The sequence below is a fragment of the Pholis gunnellus genome (assembly GCF_910591455.1).
Source record: "Pholis gunnellus genome assembly, chromosome: 17".
NCBI classification, from domain to species: Eukaryota; Metazoa; Chordata; class Actinopteri; order Perciformes; family Pholidae; genus Pholis; species Pholis gunnellus.
In genome coordinates this window covers 18238227-18261866 of record NC_136544.1, presented here as the reverse complement: position 1 = coordinate 18261866, position 23640 = coordinate 18238227, and the positions used below count along the sequence as shown (strand labels likewise).

General features: G+C 42.5%; 1 protein-coding gene across 1 annotated transcript; it reads left to right on the top strand.

The window, feature by feature from the left end:
- Positions 1–3378: 3378 nt before the first annotated feature.
- arhgdig (Rho GDP dissociation inhibitor (GDI) gamma) lies at positions 3379–22153 on the top strand (the record flags this gene model as incomplete). Its single annotated transcript, XM_079178423.1, has 6 exons — positions 3379–3451; positions 11418–11597; positions 12982–13065; positions 19376–19452; positions 21292–21355; positions 21954–22153. The coding sequence occupies 6 exons, from the start codon at positions 3379–3381 to the stop codon at positions 22151–22153; spliced, it is 678 nt and encodes a 225-aa protein (XP_079034549.1).
- Between the last annotated feature and the right edge of the window lie 1487 nt (positions 22154–23640).

Sequence of the window (23640 nt, the reverse complement as noted above, 5' to 3'; positions counted from 1 at the left end):
ATACAACACTTATTCAATCCTTCCGTGTCAAACACTTTTGTATTTATTCATTCAGCGTTGCCCGGCGACTACCTTTACCACATTAAATTATTATTCATTCCCTCAGAGCATTAGCGTCTGGGTTACTCAGCCCTCCTCGGTCTGACTAAATCAGGCGGTTTGTGGTCGAATGGGCCCCAAATGAGTCGCGTTATTCTTTCCACACTAAGCGGAGATAAACTCACGCCTCCCAATATGCTGTCGGGAAACCATTTAGCCGCTTCCTATAGTGTATCGCTTACATACTGTATCTGTGCGTGTGAGAGAGAGAGAAAGCAATTACCAGAGCTCGTGTAGCCGCGGCTTAATGGAATAACTCGCCAAATCGTTGCCGATTACACTTGCAAATCCGTGTGATATCAGTCCCTGAATTCAATTTGAGGTGTGATGCTGTATACCCGAGATGACAGGAAACCTTTTGACTGTGATTTTATGACCAGCAACAGAGACAACTTGCAGTATTTGCTAGAACTTCTTTGTTTACATTGTTTTCATAACATCCATCTATATCTTTTTACTCATTTCTAGCTGTTGTAATTTACTTTTTCTATTTTAATGTAATTATTTTACTAAATTTATCTTATTGCGATAAGATAGCTTGTGATAGCTCTCTAATTTTGTCTGGTCTCAGAACCGGTTAATTCAGGGTCCCAACATATTATTTATGTGGGCTATCGTGTTGGAAATAAACAACAACATGTATATCATAGAAGAACACACCTGCTGATATTATATAGTGTAGTGGAGTGTATCACACATACTGTGTGTTTAATAGTGAACATGAGGGTTGAGCTACTGGCTGCATGTTATGAAGATAACTCCTCACCTCAGCAGCTCGTCGGCTGCTGCCTGCAGCGTATTTTATCAGTTTTTTCCTGTTTGAATGAAAGATGTGGGTCTTTGTGACTAAACCCTGAGGGACTCCTAACCCTGAGACACTCTTTATGACGCCGTCCTTGTTCAAGCACTTATTTTATAGATGCCACTCATTCCACCGGGTACCGCTGCTGCTGCTGATTTATATTTCCATAAAGCAATGTGAATATAATGGGCTTAAAGCGCTGCTTGCTTGAGGACAGACAGGAGAGAGACACTGAGGGGGGTGATTGGTCGGGCAGGGAGACGATATTAAATCACTTTTTACTGTCGTTAACCGTTTTAAAATGATGGACTAGTACAATGAGGAGTATACGGTTTTGGCCAGTTTGAAGGATTTTTGGTCTATTGTACTATTACCTCAACATTATGTGATTTTTATTCAGAAAACCAGACGACGTTCACTTTTAAAAGATAAACTCTTGTGAAACACGCTTCTGTGGTGCAGCTCAACCCACAACAAGCACGTTCCCTTTTAACACCTTTTTCTTTTAAGGGTTCCTCAGAAACAAATGGTTCTGGTTAGAACCTCTTCAGGACCTTATTACAGATGGATTGTCCCAGTTTGTGTAGGATGTAAAGGGATCTTAGTTTTTAAAGCTCTAAATGTTATATTTTCATTTCTTCTTACAGTAATAATTAAATACGCCCCATAGATGCTTAACTGATGCCGTGAATTATGCGTCAATAATAATCATCATTCCTTTACTGAAAGTAGTTTTCTCTGGAAACCTAAAGAGACTGAAGAACAGAATGTAAAACATTTATATGATCAGCAGGACTGATATCTATTATTCAAAGAAAGACCTATTGACCCAAATATATTGGTCCACCTCCACATCTTCTCTCTCTCTCTCTGTTCCAGTATGAGCTCACTGTTTGCTGCTGGCAAGGAGACAAACCGAGACACTTAGTTAGTGTCAAGACGCTGCCTCAGCCTCTCCTCTTCCTCTCTCTCACTTCCCTCCTCGCTCATTTTCATTTTCTCACCAACAACACGAGCCGACGACCCTCATTTATCAAACTGGCCCATTTCACTAATGTCTGTTTCTTGAGTTTCAACATTAATTGTAATGTGACAAAAACAAATCTGGGTCATGCTCACATTTGAAATGTGGGAATTTGTCTGAAATATTGACCATCGCAAAAAAAAAACTCATTTCTGCGTGTTTCTGTATTTACGGATGTAAATGTTGTATTTGTTGGTGTAAAATATCTTCATGCTCTGGCTTGCTGGAGTCTGAGAGAGTGAGGGACACAGAAAGAGAGAAGATGTCTCACACACAATGCTACATGACAGCTGCACTATCTCTGAATGACAGACTAACAAGGCGTGTGCGTGTGCGTGTGCGTGTGTGTGTGTGTGTGTGTTTGTGTGTTTGTGTCTAGAGAAGCAGCTCCTTTTATATTCAGAACTACAACCGAAATCTGAGAAAGACGAAATGATGAAGCAGAAAAAGATTGAGTGGGGAAAGAAAAGATGAGAGTGGGAGTCATGATTGGAGCATACTGCTGACAGGGTGTGGTCACTAAAAGACAGAAGAGAGATGAAGAGGGGGGGGGGGGGGGTAAATAGAGACACAGGGAGAGTGATGGCGTGACACAGTGATGAATGGGTGGTGGGAGAGAGGGGACACCACATGAGGATTTGTATAAGTGATGAAAAATGAAGAGGAATATAAAGGCATGAAAGAGTTGATGGGGGGGAGGTGAGGTGAGAAGGAATGAGGAGGCGAGGAAGAGTGGATGAGGGAGGGAGAGGAAGGGGAGGGGAGGGGGGCTAAAGGATGAGCTCATTGCAGTCTCTGGAAGGAGGGAGGGAGGAGGAGGAGGAGGAGGGGAGGGGTTCGTTGCTCGACTGCGAATCGATAGACAGCGTCTGAGTAGCACACACACACACATACACACACACACACACACACACACACACGTGCTGCTGCAGACGGCTCCGCCGGCTAAACCAGCGTTAGCTCCCAGCATCCTCTCTGCTGCATGCAACAACAACAGCAACTGTTAGATTTCTCCTTTTTTTGGATGTCCGGTTTACAAAAGAGAAGAAGAAAAAGAAGTGTAGAAAGCCGGCTGCTTCTTGTGTCTGCTGCTTCTCCCCCCGCCTCTCTCTCTCTCTTTCTCTCGCTCTCTCTCTCTCTGTAGCTCACACACACATCCCCATCACATCCACACCCACACCCAAGGATACCCTCCCTGCCTCTCTGCCTCCGTCTCTCTCACGCCAGCCCCTTCCACCCTTCCAACTACATTTTTTTGGGGTAAATTTCCTCCAGGGAGGAGATGCTCATCTGACCTCACCCCCCCCTCCCTTTTTTTTTCCTCGCCAAATTCAAGACTTTTGTGGATGGTCTCCTCTTTTAATCCGTCTCTGCTCTGCTACTTTGTTGCTACCTGTGGAGGTTTCCACCTCCCCCTCCCCCCGACGGGTTTTCAGCCCCGCAGAGAGGCACCATGCTGGGATTGGACGTCTGTGAGTTTGGGGGTCAGGTGCTGGAGCTGCTGTGGTTAACTATGTGCTACAAAGGTGAGGCTTGTGTGTGTGTGTGTGTGTGTGTGTGTGTGTGTGTGTGTGTGTGTGTGTGTGTGTGTGTGTGTGTGTGTGTGTGTGTGTGTGTGTGTGTGTGTGTGTGTGTGTGTGTGTGTGTGTGTGTGTGTGTGTGTGTGTGTGTGTGTTCTAGTGAACTAGAATAACATCAGTGATTGAAGTTATTACAGGTGTGTCAATTATCCATATTTTTGTGTTTATAATTTACAATTAAGGCGTGTGTGTTTGTTTTAAGAGATGTTTTTCTGTGTATGTGCTTGAGTGTGTGCGTGCGTGTGCGCGTGTGTGTGTGTGCGTGTGTGTGCGCGCCATATGTCTCTATTGTGGCGGGTGTGGACATTTTTATGTCTCACATGAAGCGCTGCCAAGACAAGCCAAAGGTGGCAGATCAATAGCTATTGATCTCATTCAACATCTGTGACTATCTATAACATGAGCGTGTGTGTGTGTGTGTGTGTGTGTGTGTGTGTGTGTGTTGTGTGTTCGTCTGTGCATGTGTTATGCCGGCTTTTGTAATTATGTTTCTGCTCACATACATGCAAAAGGGTGTGTGTTCATGAGAAATGTTGGCAGAGGGAGCAGCTGTGTGTGTGCGTGCTGATGCTTCTATCACTATTTCTTTGCTTTTATATTTGCAACAGTATGCATTTGCAAGGTGTGTGTGTGTGTGTGTGTGTGTGTGTGTGTGTGTGTGTGTGTGTGTGTGTGTGTGTGTGTGTGTGTGTGTGTGTGTGTGTGTGTGTGTGTGTGTGTTCACTACACTGCAGTAGGGCTGAGCAGTTACAGATGGTGGAACAGTCCTGGGGTTTCCCCTCACACAGGTGTGTGTGTTTGTGAGATGAAGAGACAAAAGGCGAAGAGGGATGCAAACAGAGAAAGTGGGTGAAGTGATCTAAAAAGAGAGACACAGAAAGAGAGAGAGAGAACCACAGTGACAATAAGGAGCAAAGAAACAGAATAAAATGAGAGATCATCTTCAAGTGGAGGAGGTGAAATGAGATTTAAGATCCGAGGCGGCCGTGAATAATCTGTTCTATTAAGTCTTTGAATTTCAAAGAGCTTGAATCGATCGCTCTGCTCCAGTCAGGATCCGACCTTAGATCTTCATGTCTGCCGGTTTACTACTTACTGTTTCAGTCCCGACTCCCTTAACTTCAACCACCCGACATTTCATTGCTGTTTTTCACAAATTTCTTGAAACAAAAACTGCTTCAAGAAATTACAAACCGACACGCGTTGAAATTCTGCTTCGTCTGTGCTGTTGTTTTTGTGTAACTGTGACACATCGAATCCCGTCAAAAACACTTGGCTGAGATCGAGTTTTGAAAAACGAGGAGGAGGAGATTTTGATGGGAACGTGGGAGGTGACGGAGTGGAAGGTAAATGGCAAGTAGGGAGCAAAATGACGACGAGGCGAGAAAAGGAGGGCGAGAAACATCGAGAAAAATAGGGGTTTTTGGAGAAGGTGAGGAGGAAAAGAAGAAGACAAACAAAAGGAATGAGATGGGGAAGTTATAAGGAGAGGGGGAGGAAGATAAGTGGGAATGGTTGGAGGAGATGAAGAGGAGAGGAGGTGGAAGATGAGAAAGGGAGGAGAGGAGGAACAGGGGTTAAACAGAAAAGAAAGGAAACAAAGGCGTTTGAGGTCGACGTGTTCTGTCAGCAAATGTTACCAGGAAAGACACTGATGACGCTGTCTGTGTGGTGATGGAGAGAGTGGGAGAGAGAGAGAGAGAGAGGGAGAGAGAGAGTGGGTGAGGCCCAGAACGCTCTTCATAAGCTGTCAATCAACAGACCGGCGCAGGCAGCGAGCAGCAAGTGTTCAGACTAATTGAAATCCTTTTCTCTCCTTTTTTTTCTGTCTCTCTATCTGCATTTTCTCTCTAATCCTCCCTCACTTTTTTTTAACTCCCTCTTCCTCTCTTTATTCCTCTCCCTTTGTCCTCCCTCTGTCCCTTCTTATTCTCTTTCTCCCTCTATCTCCCACCTTCTATTAACACTAACCTCCACACCTTGCTCCCTAATCCTCCTCCTGGCTCCTTCCTTTCCTCCTGAACACTCATCTTTTTCCCTCTCTTCTCTCCCCACCTGCACTATACTCTCCACACACACACATACAAACACACACACACACACACACTCACACACGCTGTCAGCTTGTCAGATGTGTTTAAGAGACTGTATCTACTCCTCACGTCATCCCTCCTCCTTTTCTTTTTTTTGTGCCAGCAGTAATAAATGAGGTTGTGCGGGTGAGCAGACACATACGAGACCAATCAAGTCAGTCAATTAGACAACCTGCTGTCTCTGCAGTGCAGCTGAGGACATATTAGTCTGTGTGTGTGTGTGTGTGTGTGTGTGTGTGTGTGTGTGTGTGTGTGAGAGAGAGAGGTTGATTAAAGGGGTGATGTGCTTTCTGTCTATAGAGACAGAGTCTTGACGTCATGTCCGGGCGAGCCTCTGTTTCACCAGCTTCTTGTAACTCACTGCAACCTTTTACTTAATATATTCTTATAAGATTTGGCCGACGCCATCTTGAATGTTGATGATATACGGCTGAAGAAGCAGCAGAGACCTGTCAATCACAATGGGGTAGCCCCGCCCTAAAACATACCCTGCTTTATGGTCTGTTTGACTCTAAATGGACCATAATGTACTAAATGAACATCATGCTGTATTGAAGAAGACTTGAAACTAGAGATTGAGACCATAAACTCATGTTTACGATGTTTACTGAGGTAATAAATCAAGAGAGAAGTAGAGTCATTTTCTCATAGACTTCTATACAACCAGAGGAGTCGCCCCCTGCTGGACACTAGAGAGAATGCTCTTGCTCACTTTTCTTTTAGCATACGCTTTAAAAGCATCAGGTCTGCAGTAAAGCAACCTGCTACAGATGCTGCAGTGTCATGGTGAGACATCCTCCGTGTGTTGATGTCACCAATAACAGCAGCTGGTATCAGCTGTTTGTCATCTCGGTGTTTCATCAGCAAGGACACAAGCAGGAAATGAGATGTGAACGATTTGTTGGTTAACATGATGAAGTGTTATGAGTGTCTCCAGCGTTGACGGCGTGTCTGCAGCCTCGTGCAGGTGACATATTGATTCCCGTCGTGTTGCAGCGGTAAAAGGACCACGCGCTGACAGCAGCCTTAGAGATGGAGGCAAACCGTGCTCATGGCCCGCTGTAACGCTGTTATTTAGATCAATCTTCCTTTACGGCCTCTTCCTTCATTGTAAAAGCCGCTATCGGCTTCCCAGAGACCTGAAAGGTTTCTTTTTATCTTCCGTTGTGTGTGTGTCTGTGTGTGTGTGTGTGTGTGTGTGTGTGTGTGTGTGTGTGTGTGTTTGTGTGTGTGTGTGTGTGTGTGTGTTTGTGTGTGTTTCAGCGTCCCAGAGGTCTCGTTATAGTATTAGAGCAGAGCAGTGACAGCGGGCCTCATAGGACTATAAAAACAGCAATGCTTAGGGCTCACACACACACACATGGTGAGGAGGAAGTGTTTTCCTGACACGGTGAACGGTTATCTGGGTTAAGGAAAGAGGAGGCGATAAAACAGAGGAGGGCTGTTGAGGAAATAGAACTTTGTTTACTTAAAGTCCCATTAATGCCCCATTTATGATACAGTATGTTAAATGAATGTCAAACACAGATTTCTTTCTTGTTTCTTTGTTGATCCAGATACATTTTTTTTTATCTGGTAGCCTCCATCGCGTGGATGAACACCAGAATGGAACACAGTTCAATAGTTTAACAATTTGGGAAATATGCTAGAATTAGATGAGAAGATCGATACCACTTTAATATCTGTCTGTCAAATATAAAGCTACAGCCAGCCGCCTGTTAGCTTAGCTTAGCATTAAGGCTGGAAACGGGGGAGTCAGCGAGCCTGGTTGTGTCTACCAGCTACAGTAGATTTAGTCACAATCTGGATACAGACATTTGTGAAAATCTCATGTCAACAAGGAACCAACAGAAGAACGTGTGTGTGTGTGTGTGTGTGTGTGTGTGTGTGTGTGTGTGTGTGTGTGTGTGTGTGTGTGTGTGTGTGTGTGTGTGTGTGTGTGTGTGTGTTTTAGGACTCATGTTAGCATTCCTCTTCGAATCCTTCTTCCCCCTGAAGCCACCTCTTTCCTGCCAAGACAGATTGCTGTGTTGGTTTTGCACTAAACGTGTTGGTTTAGCTGTAAATGTGAGCAGATGAACACTGATTCTGTGTCTGATGGATCTACATCCTGGCCGTGGATCCTCTGTGTTAGTGTAAAATGATGTATCACTTGTGCAAATGCGGTTTGATTTGACGGCAGGTAAAAATCTGAATCTTATTCAAAATACATTATTTTCATTATTTTTTTCAGACACAATAAGATAAATCTGCTTTTTATTCACTGAAGTAAAAATAATGATGATAAATGGACACCAAGTTATTTGACTATCAGGTTTTGGCAACGAAAAGAGCCAAAAGAAATCCACATCAATATTTTGTGTAAAAAAAATAACTAACAGAAGTGAACATGACCGAACATGATTTCAAGCTTTTTCCGTATCAACACAAGAGTGCTGATTGTGACTTGTAGCGCGTATTTAACAGCAGACGGGTGCGTTACGGTGCAGAAGACGGTTTCAGGAGCCGGCGGGGTAATGAGGCAGTTTTAAGGCTATCAAAGAAAATCCACCGGTTGATATCACATCACAGATGGAGGGCTGCAACAGAAGGAAGACCACACACACACACACATGTCCACACATGGACCAGAACAGACACACTGCTGGCTTTTCGCCGGCGTTAGCTCGTCTCTAACACCATGAGCCACTCAATGTGGAGGGTTTTAGCTCTGAATGTTTCTGCTTAAATCAGCTGCAACAGTAGATTATAACTGATTAAGTAGTGCAGAGTAAAGAATCATTTTCACAGATTTTAGAAAATGCGCGATCTTAATAAGGAGCTCCATGCACAGAATGTTACAGAAAACTATTCAAGGTTTTCACATAAGGATTCCAAATGTGCACGTTGAAAAAAACTCAGACTAATTTGTACAGACCGCATATCTGATTAAAAAACAAAATGTGCCTGTTTTTAAAGGTACAATGTCTAAGATCTGGGTAGCGTTTTAGTTTAGAACATTAAAATTCCACTACTTTTCTTGGCAAGACCCACCCTGTGTAGCATTCAAGCGCTCGGATTGGCCAGGACTGCATGCTCACCGAGGTACCGGTAACCTGATGTCATCAAGACCCCGTCCCCTGACCAAAGGTCTGTCCTGACCCGAACTACTCCAGCTCAATGCTTAACCTCAACCAATCGTCTGTGCCTCAACCAGCTACACCGGGGCGGGTCTCTCCAAGAAGAGCAGTGGGATTATGCCTCTCTTCCCCCTCTCCTGTCATTTTATACACATATATGTAAATATATATACTGATGATATCTGACTCAGTAGTAGAAATAAAATACTGCACCTATATTTTTTGGTAAGATCTTACACATTGCGACTTCAAACAAAGGAGGAATGCCTCTTCGGTTGACAGGTTTCTACTACCGCACACTACATATTAAAAACTCTGAGGACCAAACCCAGGATTTCAAAATGAATGTTAATTGCCGGTTACCGTGACAGGTCAGCAGTCTGGAGATCAGAGAGGAGCTTTCAGATGTCAGAGAGGAAGGTAGCAGCGGCTCACAAACGCATTTCACGCTACTCATGTGGGGATGAGCTGCAGAGTTTGATATGTAAATACAGCAGGGTGAATCATTTATGAAGTCATCTACCATGCAGTTCTGACATGTAGAGTTTAACGTGTGTGTGTGTGTAGATCCTTGTGTTGATATTTTACATAAACAATTCCTCATGTTTTCAGCTTTTTAGCTGAACTGGATTCAACACAGAAAGATCTTAAAACACCTTTAATTATAAAAAAGATGCAGATTCAAAACATTAGGCTAATCTATGCATGTATAAATATTTAATATCAGAATCAAGGATTTTTAAGATGTCTCAAACACAGGAAGGAAAATGGGAAAGAAATGTCCATTCCTCTGCTGAACACCTTCATTTTTACCAGAAAGGAAACGTATTTGTGGGGACAATTAATCTGCCCGATAGACTCAACGCGTGAGGCGGGGAACCTGTCTGCGCCTAATACTTGTAAATTAAGGATGCACATGTGTGTTAACAGACACATTTAAACATCTATCGCTGTAGCGCTCCATGCTAACAGTTTACCTCCCTCTGCGTTAAGTGTAAACTTTACTGTGGCAAAAAAAAAAGAAGCCTATTTCATGAAAACACTCGTAAATTTGATTTACAAATAAACAAACACGACTGATTGAGTCCATTACAAAGAGAAATGAATATAGATTTATGGAAATGCACTTGCATGGGTGTATTAAAACTGATCCACCGTGGAGCTCCGTCGCTCCACTTTATCTATTCGGCCGAATAAAACGGATCCACAGCGAAGGTGATGTCACTGCAAGGGGGAGTTGAAAGGGTTGCCATGGTGACGGGCTGAAGGCAGCCGGGTTTGGCCCTGACTGACTGTGTGTGTGTGTGTGTGTGTGTGTGTGTGTGTGTGTGTCTGTGTGTGTGCGCTGACACTTAGTATTGGGTCATTGTGTTGCTGTTCAACACGTTTGGTTTCCGCTATTGTTTACAGGATCTGTAACTGTTTGACTGCATCCATACGCTGTTTGGAGGGTATGTTTGTGACTAAAGGGTGTGTGTGTGTGTGTGTGTGCGTGTGTGTGTGTGTGTCATCCAATTACCTCTACACACAGCTCTGAGCTGATGTACACTGAGCCGTCTCATTATGAACAGTAAAAACAGAAGCAGAGGCTATTACACGAGGTAAATACACGTCCAGCTCGCAGGTTGTGTCTGTTGCATCCTGTTCTCCGGATAATTGGAGTCTAGAGGTTACATTGTGCATTTGTGTTGGAGACCATGTAACGTATTATAAATGATATGTCTGTGTGTGTGTGTGTGTGTGTGTGTGTGTGTGTGTCTGTTCATGAGAAAAGAACATTAAATAGGTAATTTATCTGCTTTATTCAACATTCTCCAACGCTTTCTTATCTCGGCCCTTGACTTTTTGGACCACCGAGTTTTCAAGCATAAAGACACCAAGTCACAAAGAAACTTGAACAGTCTTGAGCTCGTTCATTGCTGAGAACATTTCATTGTGGTCAAAGTTGCGTTATTGCCGATGCTATAAGCTTGCATTGTAGTCACGAATGCCCACTGAAAGCATGTTTCAGTGAGGACCAAGTGAATGGATGAAGAGTTTTCAATTCCTGCCGTCGGTACATCCTGGTAAATCAGAGCCTGCCGTGTTGAACGTTCTCTTTATTGTGATACAGGTTCAAATGTTTTACTGTTCAGTCAAAATGAACTGAACTGTGGGTTTGTCGGGTCAAATCCTTTCAGTCGGTGTAACTATTCCAGTCTGCAAGTATTCACTCTCAGGAGGTGCGGATGAGATCGAGATGCCAAAATGAAATTCCAGCTTGCAGAACACATTATCGAATGTCTGTAAAAGTCTATATTAAATCAAAACCCCTGATGAAATCCAACCCCGGATGGCTGAAGAGAGTGAGATGCATCTTATCCCCGACAGTAAAGCAATCTCGCCTGTCGGTTGAGTTTGAAGGCTCTGAAATACAACAGAAATATTGACCCAGATGAGCTCGGCTGCAAATTTTATTTAACTTTTTTTTCTTCTTTGCCCTTTCCAGGTGATAGAGAGAAGTCAGCTTTTATTTATTTGTTTTTTGATAGAGATATAGATATAGGCACTCATCATCCTCTCTTAATATTCTGTGAAATACTGAAATAACAAATTCATTTGAGTTCATTTGTAAGATAGGGGAGTGTGGGGATACGATTAAAGCACCTGCAATCACTGCAACGTATAACCGCCTCCCTTTATTGTTCTTCTCTCTGAAAGGTCTCATGGCTGACAAGAAGGATTTGTGTATTGAGGAGGAAGAGGACGACAGAAACCTAAACTACATCGCTCCGGTCCAGAAGAGTTTGGAGGAGATTCGGCAACTGGACAAAGATGACGAGAGTCTGGTCAAGTACAAGCAAACCCTGCTGGGGACAGAAGCAATGCCAGCAGGTGTGTGTGTGTGTGTGTGTGTGTGTGTGTGTGTGTGTGTGTGTGTGTGTGTGTGTGTGTGTGTGTGTGTGTGTGTGTGTGTGTGTGTGTGTGTGTGTGTGCGTGTGTGTGCGTGCGTGTGTGTGTGTGTGTCTATTGCTTACCTGAGATGATAGACGAACTGGTGATTCAGTCTTGTACCTAATGGTACTGCAGCTTTAATAATGCCATTCACTCTATATAACGACTTGGTGCAGAGTTCCTCGCAGTCATCAACTTCTGATCAAACACACACACACACACACACACACACACACACACTGGAATAGACCTGCCTGCCTCAGCATCTCTAATCCAGCAGCCCGGGCCATGACAGCTGATATCAGTAGAATAGCTCTGACTCCCCCACTGCTGTAACTTAACACCGCCTCATCTTAATCTTGGTAATATTAAATACAGTGAGAAAGGCTGTAATGAGAGGAAGGGAGGGCGGGGGGGGGGGGGCGGAGAGGACTTTATTGTCAAACAGAGGCCCTTAAGCTTTTAATCTGTTCTTGCTGAATCCGGATGGCCTACAAAACTGGTATTAGACGATTACTTTCTTCTCCAATAACTGAAATGTTTATGGACCGTGATATTTTAATATGTACAATTTCAGCATTAGCATAATGGATGTTTGATGTATTTTAGCCATTCTTGTGGTCAGACTATCACTTTGGACCAGATTTAAATAACTCTGGACTCGGCGATTTTCTGCAGACATTCATGGTTCCCAGAGGATGAGTCCTAACGACTTTTCCTGTAGTACCACCATACAATTAACATTTGTGGTGTTGAGTTAAATGTCCAGTTTGTCCAGTACTTTGATTTATGACCAAATACCTACTGACATTCTAATGACGTTCAGCCTCAGCTGCTGCAGTATAAATATATATGAAGACGTTTATGTTTGATTATGAATATTAGGTTTAACATATTCCCTCCTCCAGATTATAGTATTCTAATAGTTAGAAGCTACTCCAACCTTTTTGCGCTTCTAGATGAAACTTTACAGATTTCCCTATCGTCCTGTCAGCGATATGAACGCTCACCCTGACAGAAATATTGTGCGTAATAGTGAGATTATTCCCTTCGGTCTCTCGCTGCGATGCGTCCTCGTCTCTGTATTTGTCAGTCTTCAGTCTGCGAAGTGATCTTTAAATTGACAAATGTCATATGTGGAATTCATGGGACAATTCACGGGATCAAAAAATATATATATATATATATTGCAACAAAGCAAATAAAGTAGGCGTATTATCCAAGATGTCTAACTGTCCCTTTAAAAATATACAAACAAGCAAATATATGAATGAGTGAATGCATTTTTCTTTTTAAATGTCTATATGAACACTGTGTTATTCCTCACCAGACCCCGCTGTGGCTAATGTCCAGGTGACCAGACTGACCCTGCTGTGTGACGAGGCTCCTGAACCAATCACCATGGACCTGACAGGTACGCAGCGCTTCCCTCCCATCACTCTTCTGTTTGCTCCTCTCTCTCCAGCCTTACTTTTTCCTCCCCTAACCCTGGCTAGCTGTGGTACGGTGCTGCTACAGCCTCGCACCCTGTGAGGTGAGACATGCCGCTGATACGCCCCCGGAGCGAGGCGTCTCACCCCACGTTCTGCCTTTTATGTGCAGAAAGACTGCAGTGGGTGTGTCTGTGCTGGAGAGAGGAGAGACAGACACATGTTCGCTTAGTGGGCTGTATTGACATCTTCCCCTGGGTGCAGGTGAAAGCGACAGTCAGAGTGAGGTGTCTGTAAATTCACGTGTATGTTAATGTAGTGTGTGTGTGTGTGTGTGTAGGTGTGTGTGTGTGTGTGTGTGTGTGTGTGTGTGTGTGTGTGTGTGTGTGTGTGTGTGTGTGTGTGTGTGTGTGTGTGTGTGTGCCTGTGCGTGTGTCTGCGGTGCATGGTAATCAGGTGGCTGCAGAGAGATTATCAATCCCTACAGGGGATAAAGTTGAGGAAAGGATCGATCTTTGTGAACGTGTGTGCATGTGTGTGTTTGTGTGTGTGTGCATGCATGTGTGTGTGTGTGTGTGTGTGTGTGTGGGTTCACCTATCATTGGCTTGTGTGTCAGGGTGTGTCAACAGGAGCTGTGACTGTGTGTCCGTCCGTCTGTGTGTGTGTGTGTGTGTGCTTTGCTTTGCTTTGTTCTGGTTTTTCCTTGTCTCAGGCTGTACATACACAATAACACACACATGCACATTCACACACACACGAAGACACAAACACAGACTGCTAATAGGGAAAGGTCACCTGGTTGCTAGGCAATACTGACTTTGTACTATATGCGGTGGTCCTCTCTGATTCAAACGCGGAGCGTCCAGCAGCCTTTAACGTGCGTGTTTCACTGCGTAATGGAAGATCTGCTGATCGGCACTAAACGGAGAGAACGCGCGCTGCTCCTCCACACCAGACCGATGCTTTCAGATCTGATCGCAATCACAGATGATGGAGGAAGTGAGAGGTGGATGGAAAATCAATTGTGTAATCTCAGCTTGGACTTTTTTTTTAACAGAAAGACTGCATTATGTACTGGGGGGGGGGGGGGGGGGGGGGGGGTGTTTAAAGGAGCACCTCATGGATGATACACGTGGAGTTCAGTTGAATCGACACAAGGAGGACGGATTAGAAAAATGTGTTGTATGTGTGAGGTTTTAGTGATGTCATCAGGATTGTAGGTGATTGAAGTTCGCTGGCCGTCAATGATTCACAGATCCAGTGGCTGAGTTTTGTAGTTTTATTTGCAGAAAGAACAAACAAACACGTGTGGTGGAAACCCCGCGTCCAAAACGTTCCAAAGAGTTTTACAAAGGTGATCAACAAGCAATAAACAGTGGTCAGCAAAAGATAAGACTCCCTCTATCACCAGCTCTCCTTTCATTGACGAAACTAAGATACTGAAACAGCCGATAACCCCATTGCTACCAATGTCAAGACCACGTGACTCAATTACCGTAAATGACCAAATACAGGCTGCTTCCTACAAGCAGGGGTCTTGAGAGCCTGTATTACAAACTGCAGGTGGGGATGTTCACCTGCCAGGAATGGTCTAATAATGAAAGACGCTGTCCAGTTGCATTATGGGGAATGTAGAATGCAAAGTTTTTGAGCCTGGACTATATTAGGGACGAAAAGTCAGGACCAGTCTTTGCGACCAGTGTTATTGAGTTATTTTAGAAATTACTTGTTTTTTGTTCTTACGTTTTACTTTATTTATGAACCGTGATGTTGTTGTTGTTGTTGTTTGAATTCACCACGTTAACCACGCCTTTCACACGCTTTCACAGTGCGTTAGAAAGTGACGCCAACGTCCCAGAACAAAGCTTCAGTATGTGACGAGACGGGAAGAATCTGGGGCTTGTTTCGTCAAATTTGTGGCGTGAGATCATTTCGTTTTACGTTAATTCCGACATGTTAATAATCAAAATGAATGGCATACTTGTATGAGCTTGGGAGTGACGTCAGTCCAATACAGAAAGTGCTCTTTTAGAAACTGTGTTGTTTGTCTCTCGTGCAACTGGAAAAATGTGATACTGAACTATTCCTTCTCATATTTTCCCTGGAAGCCGTTCAAATACTTATCAGGTTTAATTTGGATGAGTGTTTGTGTTTGTGTTCCTGGAGCTAAAGAGAAAAAAGGAGAAATTGCTGAATGCTGCTGTGTGAGAGAAAAGCATCTTTCATCATTAATCTATTGAGTAAGCAGCGAGGTAATAATCGCTCCTGCTGGTGTCTCGTGTTGCAGTTAGATAGCCGAGCCGGCACCAGGCTGGATGTGAAATGGACTTTCCATCGGTGGCTGAATGCATTAGAGACCTCATTATACACTATCGGCTGATTCCAATGCAGCACGGTGCCCTAAGTGATGACGAGCATTTACTACTATGTGTGTGTGTGTGTGTGTGTGTGTGTGTGTGTGTGTGTGTGTGTGTGTGTGTGTGTGTAAGAGAGAGAAGGGGGGGGGGGGGGGGGGGGGTACATTGCACCACAGTAAAGGAGATTGCTCCACACATAGAACATGTAGAAGAGAAAAGAGACTCTCACTGCAGGCTGGACTGGTTAGTCCCATCAGAGACCGTTAACTACTGCGAGGTTGTTTGGGTTCGTGTTCACTTCTCCGTTCACAAGTGTTCCCTCGTGCACATCCGAGCTCTCCGATACAAAACTCTCACAGTTAATAATTTATGTCCGCTGAAGCATTTACAACTAGTTTTACTTAATCATGACTCAGTAAAACAGTAATTCATGACCTCAAATAGCTAAATTGCGTGGTTTTGTTCATACTGTAATACTGTAAGAATCTTTCCCAAAATCTTATATAAAATTCTGGCTAATTATTACTTATTACTTTCATTGAGATCTAAGATCAACTTTAGAGACACATATAATGTTATTGTAGATCCATCACAGATCTCACTGTAGTGTTGTTGTGCTCCACTCAGGTTTCTTTTGCACTACTGACAATATAAGAGCTCTCATTTCCTGTTTCACCTCCAACTAAAGTGGTTCAGATTATCTTTTTTAAACTGTTGGCTTTTCTGAAGCCTGTCTGATCTTCTTGACCGCTCATATTTTTCTTGTCTCAGATCATCGCCTCGTGACACTTCCTCTTCCTCATCCTGAACTCATCACTTTGTTTTGTGCTCTAGAAATCGTCCAGTGTATCGCCTTCTCTTTATCAGCACTGCTACCAGACGATGACTTTACGTTTAGATTCATTCTCGCTCTCGAGAAATTGCAGTTTTGGGGTCGTTTTCAGTCGTTGCTTTGTGCTTAGATCAATGGCCTGAACATTGATTGCATTTAAACACAAAACACATTTTTATTGTTGCAGGCTGAGCTGGCTGCACAAAAACAACTTGTAATGTGTTGCTGTGTCTCCGTGGAAAAAAGCAATACGACTGCCAGAGATGAGGATTTATTGCCCAATGGGGGCACCCACGCAATAACATAGGCATAATGCTGTGACCTAGTTTGGCTTGAACAAACATTTAATATATATGTATATACATTAAACACCAAATAAACATAAATCTAACATTTTACTAGAAAACGTTCTGTCTCTCATTATTTCTGTGTGAGGTCATTTCACTCCAGTACTACTACTTGGCACATGTCTTGATTTTTTACATTCTGTTTCTCGGTAGATAAACACACACAACCACATTTCTGTGCTATAAGGTTCAATATAACACTACGTAGTGTTTCAATATCCTTGGCTTTGACTTCTCAGTGCTTTAGTGCTCTAAACATAATCACTGCAGCTTTGTTAAACTTCCATGTTCCCCGAGTTCAGGGGCGTTTTGCTGAGCTTGCATGCTGCTGCACATTTACTCAGTCACACACACACACACACGCCTAGCATGCGGCCTCTTTATGTCGAGCACTGATATTAACGCCACATTTATTGTGTGCTGGGGGGCTAGTATTATGTCATTTGTGACCAATTTAACGGTATTCTTATTGTGAAATTCACCAAATAATGGGAGGAAAGTTTGTGAATAGAAAACTGTAAATTAAAGTTTAAGTAGCGTACTCATTAGGCACAACGTTCATTCGAGTGTTCAATTATTATATATTTTAAAATAGACCATTACCACCGTTTAATGGTGCCGTTACTCTTTTTGTTGTTATGAGCGTGTTAGCATGCTGACATTAGCATTTAGCTCAGAGCACAGCTGTGCCTTATAGGATAGCCGCGCAGAGCCGCTAGCATGGCTGTAGACTCAATGAGCCGACCAATGAGGAGCTGTTATTACTCTGACTACTTTACACACTGTTGGGTAGTTTGATACAAGAACACATCACATTTAGTGAATCATGTATTTTGAATTAAGATTTAAAGTCTCAAGCAGTAGCAGCTTTAAAAATAAACAAATTAAACAGTTGTAATTTTTTTGCCATGTGTTGTTAAATATAGGTCACAAAGTAAACTAGCAGGGTGTAGCGGGAATTTTTCAGTTGATTTATTCCCTAATATTTAAATATTTCGTGGCATCGGTGCAATATTTGCCAAGTGTGAGGTTCAGCTATGTGTTCAGTGTGTGGATTTCACCGTGCATGTGCATCTTTGCATGCATACTGTGTGTGTGTGTGTGTGTGTGTGTGTGTGTGTGTGTGTGTGTGTGTGTGTGTGTGCGTGTGCGTGTGCGTATGTGTGTGTGCGTGCATGTGTGCGTGTGTGGGTGAGGAGAACAGGTAGACAGCTCTCCACACTGACCTATTTTCTCAGTCAGACGCTCCCGGGGGAGGCCAGCATCTTTTCTCTTTTCTCTGTCTCCTGAGACGAGAGGAAGGAGAGGAGGAGACGAGTCGGAGGGAGGAGAAGGGAGAAGGGAGAAGGAGATTTACATACCACAGTTCATAGAGAGAGAGAGAGAGAATGGAATCCATGGAACCGAGACACAGATAGAGATAAATCTCTCAAATGTCGGCCAGTGAGGAACAGCTTTATTACCTTTATGACATCCATCTCTGATTTAGTTTAATGGGGAGTTTCAAGTATTTCTTGTGGTGCTATAAATCAACTAAACCACAGGGGGCGGCATGTAGATTCTCAATTTAAGTGAAAACATGACTGTCAACATAAGCAGAGTTAGAAGATTTTCATTAGAAAGATTTTTCGTGCTTAAATGTTGCACGAGTGCGTATATATTTCATTTGGGTGACGCCAGAGGGAATCAAACCTATAACACTGTATGTGCACTTCTGAGAGAGCGATGTACTATATGTTCTGTCTATGTGTGTTATCTGAAGTCACTTCCTTTTATTTTGCTTGGCTGTCTTCTGCCTCTCTTCCCATCTCTCCTCCATCTCCTCTCCTCTCCTCCTTCCCTTGTTTCTCTCCGTCCATTAGGAGGCACTCAGGACTGATGGTCGGGGTTTAAATTGAGATATAAAGTGATTAGGCAGTGGATGCATTTCTGATTGCTGTGTGCTTTTTACAATGGTCCAGGATACTTTTCCTCTCTTCAATATGAACTCGTTCAACTCAACGGCAAGACAAAGAGGATTGTATTGAACAAAGAAGGCGTTCTGTTTTGTACCAGTAACTAATGTGTATTAAAGCAGAAGACTTCCCACCTTTATGACTTCAATTCCTCTTATTTAGCTCACACAATGAGAGTGAAGTGTATATTTTAGTGATTTTAACCTGCAGTGAGACACATTTATCTTATTGTAAGTAAACACATGCCAGTGTGTATTTGTGTATTTCCAGCTGCTATTGTATTAAATCTAACTCAGACTTACTAACGGCTTTCAAGAACAACTTTCAGGCTATATTCTTTATTTAAGTTAACTTATTTGAATTAATTATGCCTTGTTGGTTTCCAAATCCTTTTTTTTGTGCACGTATTTTAGTTTAGTTTCTTTTGACCATTCAAGTTCCTGTTTTCTTTCTCATCTGTTCTGATTGTGAATCTATTTTTTCTTTTAATTAAACCTCAACACCTATGTCTTTTTGCTTGGATATTTAATCAATAAAGTTTAGAAAAAGAGGGAAAAGAATGAAGTACTATCTGATAAAAACTATAAAAAAAACTATTTTAGTTTTATAAAAATACATATTTTGGGCTAAAGAGGAGCAGTTTCTCCAGATGGTTCTCCTCATGAGATTCAGCTTTATATGTGTGTAAATCAGCAGCAGTGTGATCATGTAGTGAGTCATTCTGAGATGATGAAGCAGGTGATATCATACAGAATGAGTCACGCTGACCATGAGGGACGTTTGATGGTTGTTGTCTGTGCAGGAGACCTGAGCGCTCTGAAGGAGAAGACCCTCTCCCTAAAGGAAGGCGTGACGTACAGACTGAAGATGCACTTCAAGGTAAGATGGATCGATGCAGTAACACAGGGATTTTAAGGCTGGGGAGGTTTACTCTACATCACTGGTTCCCAACCTTTTTTCCTCGAAAGCCGCCCTACTTGTATCTAAGAAAAGCTGAGCCCCCGTCCCCCTGTTTTCTGACGACATCACCCTAAAAAATGACAAATCTGCAAACAAAATCCTCAATTTGAAAAAAGTGATTCAGCGTATTAAAGGAGTTAGTCTGTTTTTATTAAAACTACTTTCTTTATTATTATAACGCTTCAGTTTTGTCAACAGAAATAAAGTGATGGCGCCTTGATGGATTTTAATTTTGGACTTTATTATTTAAAATGTTGAAATATTATACTAACAGTATTTGTGTGGCCTGGTCTTTATCTGACACTGTGCACAAATACTTCCCTATAACAGAATGTTACCTACAAAGTAGCTTAAGCATCTTTGAGTGAGCACAAAAGAGTTTTGTCTAAATTATCTCAGAGCAGAGAAGCACAGCTGTACATTTCAACGTGGATGGATCACTGTGTGTTTGGATGCAATGAACCAACACGTGATCAGGTATTCTCTGTAAGTGATTAAGCGATAGGAGAGCGTGCTGAGTCAGCCACAATGTACGATCAAACCACGTTATCAATCAAGACCATTATCATATTTAATGAGTCTTTTTAGTGCTGCTTCATTTATAGTGCCATTAAGGATTAATACCAGAGAAGCAACTTTCTTTCTTTAGTTGAAAGTTTCTCAAGTCTGACTACAAGTGATTATGTTTTGGATTTTTTTTAAAGTTATTATTCTTAAATGTCTTTGATAGTATTGTTAGCCAAGTGAGTGAGATGTCTCTGATGACAATGTCAGTTGATCGGTCTATCGCTTTGATCCAGACTGAAATGATGTACAGACATTCACGGTCCCCAGAGGATGAAGCCCACTGACTTTAGTGATCTCTTGACTTTTCCTCCAGAGTCACCAGCAGGTTGACGTGTTTGGCTTTTACCGAAATATCTCTATTAATAACTCATGTATTGATTTCCACCAGGTTCCCATTTGTAGTTTTCAGTTATACGTCTCAAACTTCTGGATGGATTGCTGTGACGTACACATTCATGTTCCCTTCAGGATCAAAGAGTAACTGCACAATTCAACATGTTTTTAAGTTGTGAGTGATATGGTTGTGATGTATTTGTAATATTGATATTTCATGGTTGAAAATGGCTCAAATCGTCTACAGTACTACAGATTTGGTCTTGAGGGGAGAGGGAGACGTTCTCAGAATAACCAAACAGCTCAGAGAGTGATGTTGCTCTGCTGTGAGGACACCTGCTGGACAGATGGCCTCACTGCTGTCGTTTAATGCAGTTTGATAAAAATCCTATAACTCTCTGTGTAATCGTAATATTGAACTCTGTGTTGTTGGCTATTAGTTGCATGCCGTGCAGTAAAGACACATTGATTATGATAAAGGTTATTTATATATAGCTCTCATCAAAACGAGCAACAATTACAAAATGCTATTAATAAAGGAAGTTGTTGAGTTGCATTATGGGAAATGTAGTATCCACTGTTTTTGGAGCTTGAGCGAGGGACTAAAAGTCAAAGAGGAAAAATGAAACATAACGGGCTGATAAATACATGTCACAGTAGGTTTATGGTAACGTAGGGGTGCCAGTTTTGTCAGCCACTGTCAGAAAAGTCCTTGACAATATTTGGAGATCTGATGAACCTTTTGTGTGTGTGTGTGTGTGTGTGTGTGTGTGTGTGTGTGTGTGTGTGTGTGTGTGTGTGTGTGTGTGTGTGTGTGTGTGTGTGTGTGTGTGTGTGTGTGTGTGTGCGTGCATGCAGGTGAACAGAGAAATCGTTGCTGGCTTGCGGTACCATCATGTGACCTCCAGAAAAGGAATAACGGGTAAGACCACTCAGCTTCACCTTACGACTACATACAGGACTACGCATCTAGTGTTCTCACTGATGCTGATCATAAAGGGACGATGAGACATAACTAAACATCAATCAGAGTTAATATTTGTAATTTGCGGCCTGCTGTTTGACTAAATATGGTATTTGTATAGTTAACTAAGGAGGAAGCATGCACACATTCACCTAAAATGTACATGCGAAAGAAATGTACATGAATGAAAACACACAGTCAGACCAACAAACTACAGTCAGACCTCCGGAGCGCTCTTAAATTTAACTGCATTTTTAAGTAGTAAGATATTTTATCTTTTTTTAAAGTCTGCAGTATGAGAAGGATTTGTAGCCTCAAGCAGAGAGATGAGGAGCGATGTGTGCTCACTTCTTTATAACTCCACATCCCCAGATTCTTCTGTAACAGTTTGTAGTTTTCGTCCCCAAATGACACTGACTCAAATGACATCACTTGAGGCAATTTATTGGACTTCACCCAGCTCCCTCATGGAGCCACAAACGGCTTCATCCAACTTGTTTCCCGCATTAGTTAAGTCGTATAGTCCTCCAAGTGTCCATTTTGTTTCTTCCTGCAGTGGACAAGGTGTCGCACATGGTGGGAAGTTACTGCCCAAAGGAGGAGGAGCACGAGGTTCTCTGCCCGGTCGACGAGGTCCCCAGAGGCATGATGTCACGCGGCAACTATCAGGTCAAGTCCCACTTCACCGACGACGACAAGAACACCTTGTTGGACTGGGAGTGGAACTTCGACCTCAACAAGGACTGGAATGAATAGAGGGAGAGAGAGATGATGCTGCTCTTCCCGTCTTTCACTGCTGTTCTCCCCCCTCCTCTCTTTTCCTTCCCCTTTTCACCCTCCTCCATCTTGTCCTGTGAGAGCAGCCTCGCAATGATCCCGAGACAGGAGGCTCCACTTCCCCTCCTCTTCTTCCTCAGTCTCCTCTTCTACCTTTTCTTCCTTGTCTGTTCGGTGCAGGTGTCCTGACGGGAACTTTGAGAGAAAAGAATCCCCCCTCTCTCTGCCTTCTGTCACTGCATTTATATTCTTCTTCCAGATTATTCTACATCTGTAGATCTGTGGTCTGCAAAAGAAGCAATTAAAGGAAGTCAGTTTGTGGCACAAACGGAAATACAATATATAGGCCTACACACATGTCGTAAATACAAACACTCAATATCTGACGTCCCCAAAGAGAAGAGAAGAAATTTGGAAATACTGAGCATTTGGATGTTCAATAGGAATTATTCCAATACTATACCAATAATAGTTAAAGGGATAGTGGCATGTGGCAAAGATGATGTGTGACATGCAGCTCATGAAGGCCTCAAAACCTTGAGGGAACAAACATGATCCACGCAAGTACGCAGACGCATGATCGGTTTCACACATGATTGTGCCGGCTGTGCCAGGTGTGGTCATTTACGTTCATGTACTTGATTGGATCACATTCGTTCCCTCGACCATCTGATTGCCACAATATGCGTCAAAATGCATGCATAACCCATAACTCTCTTAGACATAATTCACATATTTTTAGATTCAGTGTGACTTATTCCCGGGGACATCATTGTCATATTAATCATCAACATATTAATTTACTCAGACATTGTAGGAAAAAAACACTCCTTCTAACTCCAGAATTTGCCTAAGAATCACCATGTTTATTTAAAGGTTTCTTCAGTATCAAAGCAATCCAGTGACAGATAGCATGTACATCCACGAGTACACTGCAAACAGAAAACTGCATATTTTCAATGGTGGGACAAAAATGTACACAAATATAGGCTTAAATAATGGATCAAAGGCAACATTGCCATTCCGGTTTACATCCCCAAAGGCTTTATATATGTTTTTATTATTGTAGTTCTAAAACTTAGAGCAAGACTATCCCCAAAATAGATGTAAAATAAAAACAAATTAAATAGGGGTGGCAAAATCCAGTTTGAAATCCTTGTCTACAATATTTGTTGAAGAAAAGAAGACGCCGTTAGAGATTGTATTACTTTCTCACGGTGTCGGTTAACTCCTGTATTTTCTTCATGTATTTCTTTAGTTAAAGCATATATTTGATCCCATGTCTTAGGGTATCGATTGATTGATCTGTGGATTGATTAATTAAGGGAAGAGCTTCAACAATTTATCATAACTATCAAATCACATCCCCACAAATATCGTTTCTCATTACAAACTTGAAGAAGAAAAAACTGAGTGATAATCCACATCATCAATTCTACAGGATGTAAAGGAATGTCGTTTTTTTT